This window comes from Spermophilus citellus (assembly GCF_964194105.1).
Source record: "Spermophilus citellus genome assembly, chromosome: 3".
NCBI lineage: Eukaryota > Metazoa > Chordata > Mammalia > Rodentia > Sciuridae > Spermophilus > Spermophilus citellus.
In genome coordinates this window covers 29,803,452-29,819,908 of record NC_138184.1, presented here as the reverse complement: position 1 = coordinate 29,819,908, position 16,457 = coordinate 29,803,452, and the positions used below count along the sequence as shown (strand labels likewise).

Below are 16,457 nucleotides of genomic sequence, written 5' to 3'. Positions count from 1 at the left end.
TTTTTTTACCCTGATGTACAAGTTTACTTCTTCCTATAGGTTTACTTCTTCCTCTGGACGTCTAGTAATGAGAATCATGTTTACTGGTCAGATTCCTTTATAACTAAAGCTTCTAGATTCTCAGGCTGCCTGTACTACCTTGAGACCATATTTTAATATAGATATTTTTAAGTAAATCATAGTAAAGGGGAGGGACACAACCTAGAAAGCTGAAGTGTACTGTATAAACACTCCAAAGATTTTTTTTTCCAGCACTGGTAGTCAAAAACTAGACAAGGAGGCCAAATTAAGTACCAAATCACACTCTCCCACTGCCCTCTTTTCAGACACAAAGATCTCCCTAAAAATATGAAATAAATTCACACAAATAGAGATTTTACTTATGAGATCCCAACATCAAGTTATAGAAAGCAATTCCACTATCAAAATTATAGCTGTTAAGGAGACCTTGAGAAAAAGCAGTCTTATATTCAGTAATATGCAGCTAATGGTTTTCTGTCAATTATTTTTACAAGATTAACATTAAAAAACACAACCAAATACACATATGACCCTCAAACCCCACACAAAACAACTGGTCTTTGTTTATTCTCAGATGACACGATGTCCCACAAGTGACCAAAGGCGCGGGGGGGGGGGGGGGCAATGCCCCATAGTCAATTCTTCAACTATCCCATCAACAGCTCTTCCTTTCTTGAACTACCTTCTTTTTCCCAAAAGGTAATGCTGAGATCAGTCAGAAAAGCTTTCTGAGAAGACTGGCTTGGATTTCTGGGTCTGTTCCAGTCGATTCAAGATGAATTGGCTCGTATCAATGAAGCGTTCAACGCAGTTCACAAAACAGGCCTCAGACCGACTGTCCAACTTTGGCCCAGGCTTGTCCATGCATTTCTCCCAACAAAGTCCAGTCATCTGGTGCACCAGCTGCTGGAAGCGCTGCTTCTGAGTTTCTACCTCAATGAAATGCTGCAACTTTGGGTCCACTGTGTCCAAATTGGCCACCAAGGAAGAAGAAAAGGAATCCATCCCAGTGTGACCACACTTGTGACAGGAACTCTGCGGCAACTCCAATGGTAAGTAAACTTTAATTGCTGAATATAAAAATTATTGAAATCAGAATAATACCTATCCAAGTAATATACTCATTAATAAATTATTATTTTTCTTTCTTTTTGAGACTAAATCTATATTGGTCTTGAATTCCTGGGTTCAAGTGATCTCTGCTACAATGCTCAACTAAAAAGTTGTTTGTTGTTGTTTTTTTTTTTTTGGTGCTAGGGATTAAACCCAGGTACTCATGTATGCTAAGTAAGCACTCTCACTAAGCTATACTCCCAGACCCATGACTAAGTATTCTAAAAACAAGATAGGGTTAGATGAGACAGCTTGATTGAACTGAAAGTGACTGCAGAAAGATATTTTAGAAAAACAATCAAGGTTTCTGTGAAGATGATATTGGAGGAGATAACTGACCTGTGTCAAGTGGAGGCCTGGGCTGTGTATAGTACTGCAGGAAGAATATTCCAAGTAAAGGAAGCAGTTGCTGAGGCTCTTCAGTAGAATGGCATCTGGCATGATAAAAGGAACCTCAAGAAATAAAGTGTGCTAGTGAGGTGTGAATGAGGCAAGAACAATAAGAGATGGGGTGAGTGCAATGGACAAGACTTTTATCATGTAGGATCTTGCAGACCATTTGAAGCATTTGCTTTATTTTTTCTAAATAACATGGGATGTTACAACAACAACGCTGTTGTGCATACTGTTGAAGGGAAGATCAGCAGCACAATATCTTAGTCAATTTGTGTTGTTATGACAAAATACCACAGATTGGGTAATTTATAAAAAATAGAAATTTGTTGCTGACAGTTCTGGAGCTTGGGAAATCCAAGAACAAGGCACTGGCAGTTTTGTGTCTGGTGAGGGCTGCTCTCTGCTCCCAAGATGGAGCCTTTGTTGCTGCATGTTCCAGTGGGGACAACATTGTGTCCTCACAAGGCAAAATAGGTGGAAGGGCACAAAGGGAATGAAATAATTCTCTCAAGTCCTTTTATAAGGGTTCTAATCCCATCCACGAGAGCAGAGCCTTCATGGTCTAATCATCTCCTACAGGTCATCTCTTAATACTGTTGTACTGGAGATTAAGTTTTAACATGAATTTTGGAAATGACACAAACATTCAAAGCATAGTACACAGAGACAGATTTAGGCAAGAGATGGTGGTGGGTGGTGAAGGTGAGAAATGGATAGATTTAGGATTTATTTTAAGGTAGAATCAAGAATAGACCTGGAAATGTGGCTCAGTGGGAGAGCTCTTGCCTAGGATGTGGGAGGCCCTGGGTTTGATCCCCAGCACTGATAACCAAACAAAAATAAATTGTTAATGGATTGGAAGTGAGGTATGAGGACAAAGATAAAAATTAAGAATTATTCTCAGGTTTTTGTCCTGACCAACAGCTCAACACTGGGAATAGTAGAAACATTTCCTGGGGTAGGGAAGACTGGGGAGGTTTATTTGGACTGCATTAAGATTGTAATGCATAGGAGGGGAGATGTCAGGTTAGCTACTGAATGTTCCTTCCTCATAGAGTTAATGAGCTGAGGTGGGCTGGGGTTATAGATCAATTGGCAAAGTGCTTGCCTTGCATGCACAAGGCCCTGGGATCGATCCCCAGCACCACCAAAAAGAAAAAAAAAAAAAAAGCATAGAGTTAATGAGCTGAATTTAAGAACAGCTTAAGTTCTTAAACTTAGTTTTTTTGAAAAACTAAATACTAAAAAATCCAAAAAGTTACTGGCTGATTTAATAAATTAGAGGATAGCCACAGTGCCATTCCATTAATTTGTATCCAAGATTTCATGTTTTGTTTTGAGATGAAGATCTTGCCATGTTGCCTCCTCATATTTCTGGCCTCAAGGGATCCTCCTGCCTCAGCCACCTGAGTAGCTAGGACTACAGGTATAGCCACTGCAACTAGTTTAAGATAATACTTTGAAATTGAATAGATTATAACATAGTATATATGGTTTGCCACCACTTTTAAAGAATAAAACATGATATATTTTTATGGTAAGCTTAGAAGCAGACAGACTGGAAAATGAACGGTGGCTACCTCAGATTTTGGCGTATAGTGTGGTTTTATTATTTTTAATTGTTATTGGTAATTTTAAATGTCCTCAATAGTCATGTTACCTTTATAATTCGTTTTTTAAAGAAGGAAAATCCACGAAGGTCTCTTTCAGCTGGGCAGTCTGCGTCTGGGTCACCTGTCAGGTGAGGGGCGTCCAGGTGATCCGGCCAAAGATGCACCAGATGCAAAGTGGGAGAGGAAGAGTGGCGTGGGGGGCGAGGTGGGCGGTCCGAAGGGCAACGCCCCTGTGGGTCACGTGCTCGCCGGACGCCAATGGCCGCCTCGGAGCCCACCTTGAGGATGGGGCGGGGCGCCGGGCTGGCGTCACCAGGACAACGGGCGTCGCCGGCGCCGTGTGACTCCGGGCTGTGGGTGCGCTCGCGGTCGTTCGGCCATGGTGAGTCTGGGTCCCGCGTGGGCCTGGCAGCCTCGCCCTTCCCCGCCCCGGCCGCGTCCTCGCGCCGCCGCCCGCTAGGCTCGGGCGGGCGGTGCCGGGGTTGCGAAGAGGCTGGGCCGCGGCCTGCGGGACTGCTGGGAAGGGCAGGGCAGGGCAGGGCAAGGCTGGGCGGGCCCGGGGAGGGGGAGACCTGGGGGTGCCCATTGCCTGCCTGCCAGGGGCGACCGCGATGCTGTGTTCTCTGCCGTTGGGTGTCTGGGTCACATCCCGGACCCCCACCCGGTGGCCCGCCGGCGTGACGTTATTTGGCCCGAGCGAGCCCGGGAAGCCACACAGAGAGGGTGTGGTTAAAAAAAAAGAGTCTATATGAATGTTATATATATTTCTATTTACATTGCAAGCTATGTATTTCTAGTCTTATTTTTATGCAGTTATATAAATGACACATAATATGCATTTCTTTCAGATTTATCGTTCTGATAAATTTTCTAGCATGTGGAAATTTATAGTTTTAGAGAGACCCTTCTTGTTTTGTTAAAAAAAAAAAGGGGGGGGGACCTTGAGCTGGAGGCTTTTTTTTCCCCCTGAGTGCAGCACCCTCACTAAGGGATTTAATTAATCCATAATTAGCACATTGTAAACGTCTTAAGTCTTTACCTTTGCTCAATAAACTTGAGAGATCGTGGGCATACCACCTGTCTCCAGTAAGCTCTTTTGAAAGCCTAAGCTTCAGGGAATTGCCAGAGGTCGTGCCAGAGGTCTCCAAGTGGTGTAAAAGAAGAGAGGAACTAGACCTCCTTCTTGGGGACACGCCCTTGATGTAGGATATTTAAGGGGATTAGTAATAGAAAAATGCCTAATTTTAAGAAACAGTTTTTCCCCTTTCTTTTACCATGAGTGATTAGGTGGAGATTTGCTTTTTATCTGCAAGGGTTAGTGGAAGTGCTGATAAGCTGAGATGCACGCCCAAGCACCGTTGGCCTTCCCTAGCTGACCTTTTTATTTATTTTATTTTTTTCCATAACTAAGAGGGGTGTTAGTAAAAGAAAGTGATAGTCTGTACCTCTCGTTTACTCTGGAGAAACAACTCCCAAGTGTGGCCTGTTGATAGCAGGAAAAAAACATCACCCACAAATAACAGTAATGACATCTTCATTTTTGTGTTTCTTTTGAATTAATGGAGCTGGCAAGAGTTTCAGAAAGTGAATTTTATAGAAATCTAAGCATTTAAAATATTGTATCAATTTACTTCTATGTGGTATGTGAGAAAATCTCATGCAGTCATAAACAAGGAGAAAGGAAGAATATCTAGGAATTGAATTTTTCCAGCTTTGTGAAGTCTCACATTCCTCCTGTTTCTATTTTCCTTTTATTTTTCCAGTCCTCCCATATGACCCACAGTCTACTTCACTCACTATTGTGGATTTTAGAGCTTTAGGTATTCTACCATAAAAATGTTCTACAGTACTTTTGTACTAGCGGTTGCTTTGTTGAACTTGGAAATGCTTTGCTTTCTGTATATTTTTAAGCATGAAGAATCTAACTCATAGAAGGAATTAAATTGATTGATAAAATGCATAGGCTTCTGTGGTGGGAAATGGTTAGTATTGGAGGGAGAGAGATGAAGAGGCTGCCTATGTGGTCCCTGAAGCTGTTTGAGAGTATATTTACTTCATTAAATGCTTGAATCTAAATGTACCACTTTAACAGTTGATATAAATGATTTTGCACATTAATTTTGGAATTCTACTTATTAGTGAAAATTTCATTTGTTTCTACTGCCTCAGTAATAATGACAATATTTGTGTATATTCTTTGTGTGAGACATTTTTTAAGTGTCTTATATGTCTCAAACTGTAGCAGCCCTGGGAAGAAGATGCCATTTCTCAGTTTTAGAGATGAGGAAACTGAGACAAAGTTAAAGTAACTTGCCAAGATCACTCAGCTGATAATTGAGCCAGGTTTCAAAATCAAATGGTTTGTTTTAGAATCTGCTTATGTGATTATTGGATTGTTCTGTAATGTATAATCCATCATATGTTCTCTAATGTGCCATATATGTTTAAGAAGTTAGTTTTCTTAGCAGGTGCAGTGGCACATGCCTATAATCCCACCATTTCGAGAGGCTGAGGCAGGAGGATCACAAGTTCAAAGCCAACCTCAGCAACCTAGCAAGACCTTGTCTCAAAATAAAAAACAAAAAGGGCTGGGGATGTTGCTCAGTGGTTAAGCGCCTGTGTGTTTAATCCCTGATACCAAAAAAAGAAAGTTATTTTTCTTTATTTAGACTTTAAGGTTGAGCAGTTGTGAATGATTTGTATTTTGGTTTTTTTTTTTTTTTTTTTTGGCATTGGGCTAGATGTTGTAGAACAGAGTAGGCATGCCTAACCTTTTTCATTCCTCTCTTACAAAGTTGAAGTGAAAAGAAATTAGTGAAAACATATGATTAGATCAGCATTCATACTCACGGCTGTAACAACACTTAAGAGTTTCTCCTGTCAATTTCAATTCATGTTCAGGAATTGGCATTTATTTTTGGTGAATTATAAAACAGTGTTTTACATGGAACCTTTCAGATGTGGGGAATGAAACAGTGCTTAAAATTTGAAGTACTGCCTAGCATGCAAGAGGCCGTGGGCCCAATCCCCAACATTGTGCCTGTTATAAATAAGTAATAATATTTTCTGAGATTTTTCCTAACAATTTTTAGATTTTAGTTTTATCTTCTGTAATTGTTACAAACAGGAGTCAAGTTGTTGCTTACATTTTAATTCACTTGGAACAAAATATATATTGGAATATATCTATTCCTTGTTACCATTAAGGTTTTGCTATTGTTTAATACTTGTTAAGGCATGTCTATTTTTAGAAATATATAACACATTTTAATTCCTTCTACTTAGACTTTTCTCCTATTTCAGCATTTTCCTTTCTATATTTATAGTAAGGACTAGTCAGAGGTGTTGAGAGAAGACTTCACAATAAAATATTTAATTGTAGTTTTTCACATTAAAGTGATATTTTATTTCTTTCTGTGCTGGGGATGCAACCCAGGACCCCATGCACGTGAGGTGATCCTCTACCACTAAGCTATTCCCAAGCCCCTAAAGTGATTTTCTTAATTCAGGATTTACAAACATTTTGCCTGCTATCACATGGTATAGTTAAAAGAACATATATGAGAACATTAATAAGATGAAATCTTATTAATAGATCATGAAAAGACAGATGAATCTATATGTTAATTTTCCTCTAGGGTGGCTATGAGAGGTGGGGTGGAGCAGGGAAGTCTAGTAAGCAGAAGAGGACACTTGGGAAAGATTTTGTGGACCCAGAATCAAGGTTCAAACCCAAGCTTCCCAGTTCTGTCCAATAACTATATTTCCATTGATTTTTCCCCTGCTATTTTTTTTTATCCAATAACTATTTATTGTGTGCTACTGTGTGTTAGTTTCAGTTCTGAGCAGTGGGTATCCAGCAGAGGATGAACAGAAGGCTATGCTCTCATTGAGCTTACATTCTGATTACAGGAAGACAGATAATAAACAATTTGATAAGGTGGTGAAAGTGCTTTGGAGAAAAATAAAGCTAGGTAAGAAAGAAAGGGAACTAGGGGAGTGAGGGGAGGGAGGAACTGTCTTTAATGTAGAGTGGAAAAGAGGGGCCTGATAAGGTGATACTCAGCAGAGGATATGTCATGGGATTGCCTGGCAAAAGAACAAGTTGGAAGGGGACACAAGTCATATGTCCTGAGGCAAGAATGTGGCTTGCAGTTAAAGAAAAATCAGCTAAACTTATTGATTGCATGTGGGCTGGAATGACAGTTAAGAATCCTGAGGAGCGTCAGCTACTGATCAAAGCTGTACTTACTTGCCAACTCTTTCCCATGGGCCTCTAGTGAGTAAATGGGTGTAGGAGTTTGGAGACAGGGAGCAGAGAAAGAGCATAGAATGACCCCCCTGAGGTGGATGGTGCCTGCTGAAGGATGAAGGCAGGACTGGAAAATTGTTAAAAATCCCTTTGAGGCACTAGAGACCTTTACAAAGTATAAGGCTGGGGCTGCCACAGGCTGAGGGCATAATAAGAGAACTGATAAAATTTCCTCTATGGCTATTCAGGTTTTTATTGTAGACAAGGCAGTAGCTTTCAGAAGGCAAAGTCAGGATAAGAGGCAGAGATCTCCCCAAGACACATAAAACTGATGGTGCTACTGGGGAGCAAAGACAACTCCTCAGTTGGTAGCAAGAATGTGGAAGGAGGAGAGGAAGATGGGAGGAAGCGGGTATAGGTCTCTCACAATTCAGAGAGCTAGCAGTTATGTGGTAAAGCTCAAAACTGGTTTTGCTGGGCGCAGTGGCGCATGCCTATAATTCCATCAGCTCAGGAGGCTGAGGCAAGAGGATCGCTAGTTTGAAGCCAGCCTCAGCAAAAGCAAGGCACTAAGCAACTCAATGAGACTCTGTCTCTAAATAAAATACAAAATAGGGCTGGGGATGTGGCTCAGTGGTTGAGTGGCCTTGAGTTTAATCTCCAATACCAAAACAAACAAACAAAACCCCCCAAAACTGTGATTTCAACAGTGCTCAGGATTCCAACTTCTCCTGAATGTAATTCTGATTCCATCCTACAATCATTTTAGGCTATTCATGAGTTCAATCTAACTAACATAGCAACATCTCTCAACCCAGCTCAAGTACATTGTCCTCTACCTTCATTCCCCTGGCAACTACTGAAGGTTGAAAAAGGAACTGCTTTTACAGAGATAATTTGAAGAAGGAGCTATTTTTTATGGAAGCAAATTACTATTCTTTTACATAACCATACTCTAAATTGAGACATATAAAGAAACAAAAATATGACCCCTGGTCAGGAAAGAAAAAACATAACAGAAACTCAGTGATGGGCCAGATGTTGAACAACATGGGTAAACAGAGAATTTCAGCAAAAGATGGAAACTATATAATGAACCAAGTGGAAAAGCTAGAAATGAATAATTCTTTGATGAGCTTAGTAATGTATTGAACACAACAGAAGAGAGCATCAGAAACTTGTGAAAAGGTCAATAGAGATCATCTATATCTAAGATCTGTGGGACAATATTGAATTGTCTGATATGTACATGCTTAGTTTCAGAAAGAGGAGGGAGACCAGGGACACAGGAAATATTTTGTGAGGTCATTGCCAAGAAATTGCTAACAATAAGGGAAGACATCTTGATTTATTCAATAAGGTCATCAGACCCCAAGCAGGATAAACATATAAACATATGCACATACACACACACACATACACACACACAAAAACCACTTGGGTATGTTGTAGTCAAATTTCTTAAAAACCAAAGATTCTTATAAAAGAAAACTTAAAAAATTACATGAAGGAACAATAATATTGATGATTGACATCTCGTCAGAAGCAGTACTCATCAGAGGATGAATTAGCTCTTTATCACCAAAATGAAGTGCCTGTGGCAACTAAGAAAAGGTTTATTTTGGCTTATGATTCTAGGGTTTCTAGTTCAAGATTGAGGGACCTTATGGCTTTGGGCCTCTGACAAGGATGGTACATCATGATGGAGCAAGCGTCAGAGCAAATGACTCCACTCATCAGCCAGGAAGTAAAAAAAAAAAAAAGATGAGCTGGAGTCCTATAATCCCATCTGAGGGTATATCCTAAGGATCTCTTAAAGACCCTGCCTCCCAATAAATCTAGTCTGGGGATCAAGCCTTTAACACATGGATCTGTGGGGAACATTGAACAGCCAAACTATAGCAGAGGACAATGAAATAACTTTTTAAAGTAGTGCTTTTAAAAAGCAAATGTAACCTGGAATTCTATATTTAAAACAAATGAGCAGCAGGGCCTGGTGGCAAATACCTGCTACTTAGGAAGCTAAGACAGGAGGATCACAAGTTTGAGGCCAGCCTGGGCAACTTAGAGCCTGTCTCAAAATAAGGGCTGGAGATGTAGTTCAGTGGTAGGGCACTTGCCTTGCATGTGCATGGGAATGGGTTTTATCCCCAGTCCTAAAAAAAAATTTTTTTCTGATAGGCAAAAGCAAAGACAGTTTTCTATACCAGACTTTTATCATAAGAAATGCTTAAAGAAATTGTGTTGAAGCAAAGTAATGATAAAGGAACCTCAGGTCTAAAGGAAATAATGACTTGTACCAGGAAGAGTAAATATGTGGATGAGAGGGACCTTTTAAAAAGTTCCCTTTCTGAATTCCCATGTTCATTAAATTCATTAATTTTAACAATTAATATTGTTAAAATGGCCATACTACCCAAAGTAGTTGATAGATTCAGTATAATTCCCATGAAAATACCAGTGACATTCTTCATAGAACTAAAAAATCCTAAAATTTATATGGAAAAACATAGTTTCTGAATAGCCAAAGCAATACTGAACAAAAAGATCAATACTGGAGGCATCCCAGTACTTGATTTTAAAACATACTACAGAGCCATTGTGACAAAAACAGCATGGCTTTGGCCTAAAAACAAGCATGTTGACCAATGGAACAGTGTAGAGGACCCAGAAATAAATCATACATCTTCAGCCAACTGATTCTCAACAAAGGTGCCAAAAACATGTATTGGAATAGAACAACCACTTCAACAAATGGTGCTGAGAAAACTGGACATTCATTCATAGAAGATTGAAACTCGAACCCTCTCAGCTTACATAAAAATCAACTAAAAAGTGGATCAAAGACTCTAGTGGAAGACCTGAAACTTTGAAACCACTAGAAGAAAACATAGGGAAAACACTTTAAGAAATTGTCATAGGCAACAATTTCCTGGTTAGGTCACCAATAATTCAGGAAATAAAAGCAAGAAATGATAAATAGAATTACATGAAATTAAAAGCTTCTGCACAGCAAAGAAAACAATCACCAGTGAAGAAACAACCTACAGAATGCAAGAAGATCTTTGCTAGGTAGTCAACTGACAGAAGATTAATATCCAAAATATTTAAAAATCTCAATATAAAAAATGAATAATCTGGGCAGGGACTATGGCTCAGTGGTAAAGCACTTGTCTAGCATACATGAGACACTGGGTTCGATCCTTGGCACCACATAAAAATAAACAAAACAAAATAAAGGTATTGTGTCCATCTACAACTAAAAAAATATTTTAAAAAAAACACAGATAATCCAATCAGGGAATGGCCAGATGATCTGAATAGACACTTCTCAAGAGAAGTACAAATGGCCAATAAATGTGTGAAAACATACAGTCTCTTCATTAACCACAATAGAATGAAACCAGACATTAAAAGCAGAAGGAAAACTGGAAAACACCGCTTATTTGGAAATTAAATACTACTCTGAAACAGTGAGAAAAAGAAAATGGAAATGAAAAACAACATATCCAAACTCATGGGATTCTGTGAAAGCAGTGCTCAGTGGGAAATTTATTCTTGTGAATGCCTACATTAAAAGAGAAGAAAGAAAGAAAGAAAGAAACATCAAATCAATAACTGTATACTTCAAGGACCTAGAGAAGATTAATTGAGATAATTTAGTTAGTTCATCTAACAGTTCTTACAAGAGCTTGGAATACAGGAGGCATTTATTAAATGCTAGTCTCTCACCATAAAGAGTCCTCAGTGACACTACTTTGAAAATAAGTGGGGCTGGGGTTGTAGCTCATGGTAGAGTGCTTGCCTAGTATGTATGAGGCACTGGGTTCGATTCTCAGCACTGAATATAAATACATAAAGGTCCATGGACAACTAATAAAAAAATTGGAAAACAAATATAGGGTTCCACTTACAACACTATTTCCTTTTCTGCAGTTTGGTGAAATGTATATTTTTTTCCATTAAAAATAGCAGATATTGCTCATATACCATAAGTTTCACATAATTAAAATATAAAGATTAGTTTTAGTATATTTGACAAATTGTATGACTATCAAAACTGTCTAATTCAAGAACATTTTCATAACACCAACCCATTCATTAGTATTCACTGCACAGTCCTAAGCAATCACTACTACACTTTTTGCCTCCGTGGATATACCTTTTTTAGACATTCAGTGTAAGTGGAATCATATGATATGTCACCTTTTGTGTCTTGTCTTTTAGTAACATAGTGTCTTCAAGACTCATTCCTATCCTAACATGTATAAATACTTCATTTTATTGCTAAATAGTATCCTGTTGTATGGTTATCACATTTTGTTTACACATCCATCAGCTGTTGGATGTTTGAGTTGTTTTACTTTTTGGCTATTATGAATGATGCTGTCCTACTCATACATAAGTTCAAGTGTTAATTGCAAATAGAATAACTGATAACTGGGTCTTACAGCAATACAGTGTTTAATCTCTTCTTTCTTTCTCCTTCCCTTCCCTCTTCCACTCCTTCTCTCCTTTCCTCTCTCTTCTCCTTCTCTTCCCACCACTACCACTACCACCACATAGGACCTCATACATGCTAGGCAAGTGCTCTACCACTGAGCTACAGTCACAATCCTTAACCTCTGTGGAGCTCTCAGATTGTTTTCCAAAGGCGACATCATTTTACATTCTCATCGGCAGTGTATAAGGGCTGGTGTTTCTCCACATCTTGCCATTACTAAGTATCTGTCTGTTTAATTTTATTTATTCACATGGATGTGAAGTATCTTGTTGTGGCTTTGACTTACACTTGCCTAATGATGAATAATATTGAACATCTTCTGTGAGTATTGACCATTTAGATATCTTCTTTGCAGAATTGTTGATTTGGAATCTTTGTTCATCTTTCAATTGGGTTGTCTTTTTATTGTTGAGGTATAGGAGTTCTTTAAATATTCTAGGTATAGATACCTTGTCATACAAATGATTAGCGATTTTTTTTCCTATTTTGTGTGATTTCTTTTCACTTTCTGTGCTCTTTTTGCTACCTTGATACCCTTTGAAGAACAAAGGTTTTAAATTTTGATGTCCAACAATCTATCTTCAGATTATGTCCTTTGGGTATGATAACAGCTATGAAAGCTTTGCATAATCTAGCAACTCAAAGTTTTATGCCAGTGTTTTCTCCTAAGGATTAGAGTTTTAGCTCTATTTATTAAGGCCTCTGATGCATATTGAGTTAATTTTTTTTGTGATTCAGGAAGGAATCCAACTTCATTGTTTTGCATGTGGGTATCTAGTTGGCTTGGCACCATTTCTTAAAAAGACTATTCTATTCACCATTTAAATTAATTTCCCACAAATGTAGGAGTTTATTTTTAGACTCTTTATTCAGTTGATCTATTGATCCTTATGCCAGTACTACAGAGTCTCAGTTCCTTGCTGTAGCTTTGTAGTAAAAAAAATAAAATAAAATAAAATTTTAAAATTAAATATTGTTGTTTTGAGATGGAGTCTTGCTGTGTTTCCCAGGCTGGTCTTAGATTCCTAGGCACAAGTGATCCTGTTTCCTTAGCCTCTCAAATAGCCATGATTATAGGTATAAATCACTACACAGTGCAGCTCTGTAGTAAAATTTGAAATCAGAAAGTTTGAGGCCTCCATCTTTATTTTTCTTTTCAGGATTTTTTTTTAATCTATTTTGGGTCTCTTGCATTTCCATGTGAACTTTTAGGATCAAGTTGTCACTTTCAGTAAAAAAGGCAGTTAGGATTGATAGGGATTGCATATAATCTATGAATCAGTTTGGGAAGTGGTGTTGTAGTATATAACACTATCAAGTCTTCCAGTTCATAAATGTGGATATTTTTCAATGTATATCTTTAATTTTTCTGAATGTTTTATATAAGTTTTCAATATGGAAGACTTGTACTTTTGAACTTATTCCTAAGTATTTATTTAGATCCTGTTATAAATTGGATTGCCCTATTTAATTCATTTTTAGGTTGTTCTTTAATAACATAAATTTGTATATTCTGTCACCTTACTGAACTCCTTGATAAGTTATAATTGATTTTGTGGATTTTTAGAATTTTCTATATATAAGATCATATCATCTGCAAATAAAAGTTGTTTTATGTCTTGCTTTCCAATCTGGATGGTTTTTATTTCTTTTTCTTATCTAATTGCCTTGGCTAGAACCTCCAGTACAATGTAGTACACAAATATCTGAGTGTTGCTGTTTTTGTGAAAGGATGATAGGTTTCATGAAATTAGTATCATCTTATTTGTAGGACAATGATTGAGGCTGTTCTGATCCAGTATGAAAAACATGTAATTTTTTGTTGTTGTTGATGGAGGAATAATTTCATAATTTTTATTTTTTCTTTCAGGTTTTCTCAAATAGTGATGAAGGCCTTATTAACAAAAAGTTGCCCAAAGAACTTCTCTTAAGGTAAGTGTAGATAAATTTTAGATAAAAGAGTTCAGGTTTGATTCAGTTATCAAGTTCCAAGACTATCTTCTTTCTCACTGAGTCCATAGCATAGAAAGACAGAATTAGCCTAACCGACTTTTTGTTTTTGTTTTATAGAATGCTGTTCAGCTTGTTGTTAAATTTTACTTGGTCTAATCCAGAATGTACTAGAGTATGTACATAGCATTGGTCTGGATTCTTTTTGTAATGTGGTAAGTATTGTAATGATCTTCAGTAGGTGCCATTGTTTTGGTATGAGTAGATAATCATAATTAATAATATAAGGAAAGATTATTGCTAAAATTATGAGTTCTTGAAGTCAGGGAGTTTTAGATGTTGTCTGATAAATGGGTTTTAAAATAAGCACAGTTATGGTATGTTCTTACCGAGTGCTTCAAATGCTGTCAGTCTCAAATATTGCTATATTTTTTATCAATATGAGAAGTGTGTGCTAAGTGACATGAGTACTATAAAACAGGCTTTTGTATTTCTTTCATTACTAAATATACAGTAAATTTTATTTTGGTTGTCATTTTATCAAATAAAGCTATCAACCAACATTTGTTGGGCATGGTAGCACATGCCTGTAATTCCAACTTCTCAGGAGGCTGAAGCAGGAGGATTATAAGTTCAGGGATAGCCTCAGCAGCTTAAGGAGACCTTGCCTAAAAATAACTTATTAAAAGGGGCTGGGGATGTAGCTCAGTGGTAGAGCACTTGCCTAGCATGTGCAAGCCCCTGGATTCAATCCCTAGTACCAAAAAATTTATCTGAGGCACTGCAACTTTCTTTAGTATTTTACAATAACCAAAGAGATCTTATTTTAGTTTTGGATGCTGTTACATTTTAATTCTTAAGAAATAATTTATATACACAATAATCTTTGAGTAACCCTTGCCAAACTGTTTGTCCTGTTGCTGATATTCCTCAAAACAAATAAAAACTGGTTCTGTGATCAAATAAGTATGGGAAACTATGGGTTAACAAAACCAATTCCTTGACTACAGGACTTCTTAGAGACTTAATAGGTTAATGTGCGTGGTGATGTTCCAGGTTGGGTGGTTGTGGCATTTCAAACTTATCAACAATGAAACCCTCTTAATAGTCCACAGAAAAATTTTTAGGAAATGCTGACATACAATAAGAGATGGACTAAATGATTCCACTTCCTGACTGTACTCAATCTTTTAAAAACATTTTGGGAATGAGTGTGAATTTTCTTTAAATATTGGGAATAATTCCTTAATCTCTTCCTGAGTTCACCCAGAGTCACTCTGTAAATGCCAGATTACTCAACTTTGCTATCATCAGTATGCTAGACTTTTTACCTTGAGTCAGAAACAGGGTGAGAATTTTAGCTTCGTTGTGGCAGTGATCACATTTTGGGGGCTTTGGAGTATCTGTCATTAGTCATCAGATGTTGTTTGGCACTGTTGTTATGAGCTCATTCTACTCAGTTAATAAAGAAGAAAATTAACTGACAAAGGATTGTATGAAAATGATCATATTATATTCTAATAAAAACTATTTGGATCAAAATATTCTTTGGCATCTTAGACCATTTTAAACTAAGAAAGTGATGACAAAGAAGCAATGTATAGGAATGTGTGTTTACAATACAAACTTGCAAGACCTTGGTCATGCACAATAAACTGTTGGAATCAATGTGGCTAAGTCAGGGTGCACAAATCGTCTGTACAACTTCAGGGGACACCACCCACAGAGACTGTAATATGGACGATGTCCCCTAGAATTATGCATTGCTTCCAGCCTTGTTGTGAACATTTTTCTAGTACAGGCATCAAGCTGCAAGTATGAATATTGAATTGTTACTCTGGGGAATCATAACCAGCTCAAGCAGATAGAGTACTAGTAATTCAACACTAGGGTGTGATTCAGCTCCACCCTTCTCATGAGAGCTGCTGCTATTTGTGTCTCAAGTCTACTATTTGAAATTGTTTCCCTTCTGGTTTAGTTAGATTTTAGTTTATTTAGCCATGGAACATTTTCTGTTTATACCCCAAAAGTAAAAAAATAAGTAATTATATCTCTTTCTGTAGTAGCCTGATTTTTGAACTGTATTCTAAGGAATTTTGGTGGGGGGTGTTGTTTGTTTTTGTTTCTGTTCTGGGGATTGAACTCAGGGCCTTATGCATGCTAGGCACTTCCTCTACCAATGAGCTGTACTCCAAATCCCAAAGTTTCAGGTTTTTTTTTAAAGATCCACAATGGGCTCATCACTAGTAATAACTTTTGAATCATGCCACAAGGTTCATAAATAGATTAACATATCTTCATAGGTTTACATTTTCATTCTGTTCTTATTTCAGAGTCTGTAAGGGCAATTTAAAATTTTGAGTACTACCATAACAAGTCTTTCCTGACTTGGGAGTGTCAAAATTAACTCTAGCCATATTTTTATTTTTAAATGTTTTGGTGGCTTTTAAATGATTTCTGCCATTAAGTTAGACTTTCCATTCCTCTTACTGTCCTTTCCTTGCTATCGTTTTTATGCAAAATTTGGAAGAAAGTTTGAACCAGGTTACCTAAGTTGCCATCTTCTTCATAGGTTAATTCTACATAGCAAGTGCATCCAAGTCCCCAT

General features: G+C 37.7%; 2 protein-coding genes across 2 annotated transcripts in view; one reads left to right on the top strand and one right to left on the bottom strand.

Moving 5' to 3' along the window:
- Positions 1 to 144: 144 nt before the first annotated feature.
- Positions 145 to 1,026, bottom strand: LOC308644543 (mitochondrial import inner membrane translocase subunit Tim8 A-like; the record flags this gene model as incomplete). The annotated part of the gene is made up of 1 exon (XM_081285845.1): positions 145 to 1,026. One exon carries the CDS (start codon positions 1,024 to 1,026, stop codon positions 733 to 735), a length of 294 nt encoding a protein of 97 aa, XP_081141971.1. The 3' UTR covers positions 145 to 732.
- A 2,246-nt stretch (positions 1,027 to 3,272) lies between these two features.
- FBXL2 (F-box and leucine rich repeat protein 2) overlaps positions 3,273 to 16,457 on the top strand; it is a 90,709-nt gene continuing 77,524 nt past the window's right edge. The window contains 4 exon segments of the mRNA XM_081285844.1: positions 3,273 to 3,525; positions 13,770 to 13,831; positions 13,970 to 14,024; positions 14,026 to 14,064. Coding sequence (XP_081141970.1) covers positions 3,523 to 3,525; positions 13,770 to 13,831; positions 13,970 to 14,024; positions 14,026 to 14,064 — 159 coding nt within the window. The 5' untranslated portion in view covers positions 3,273 to 3,522.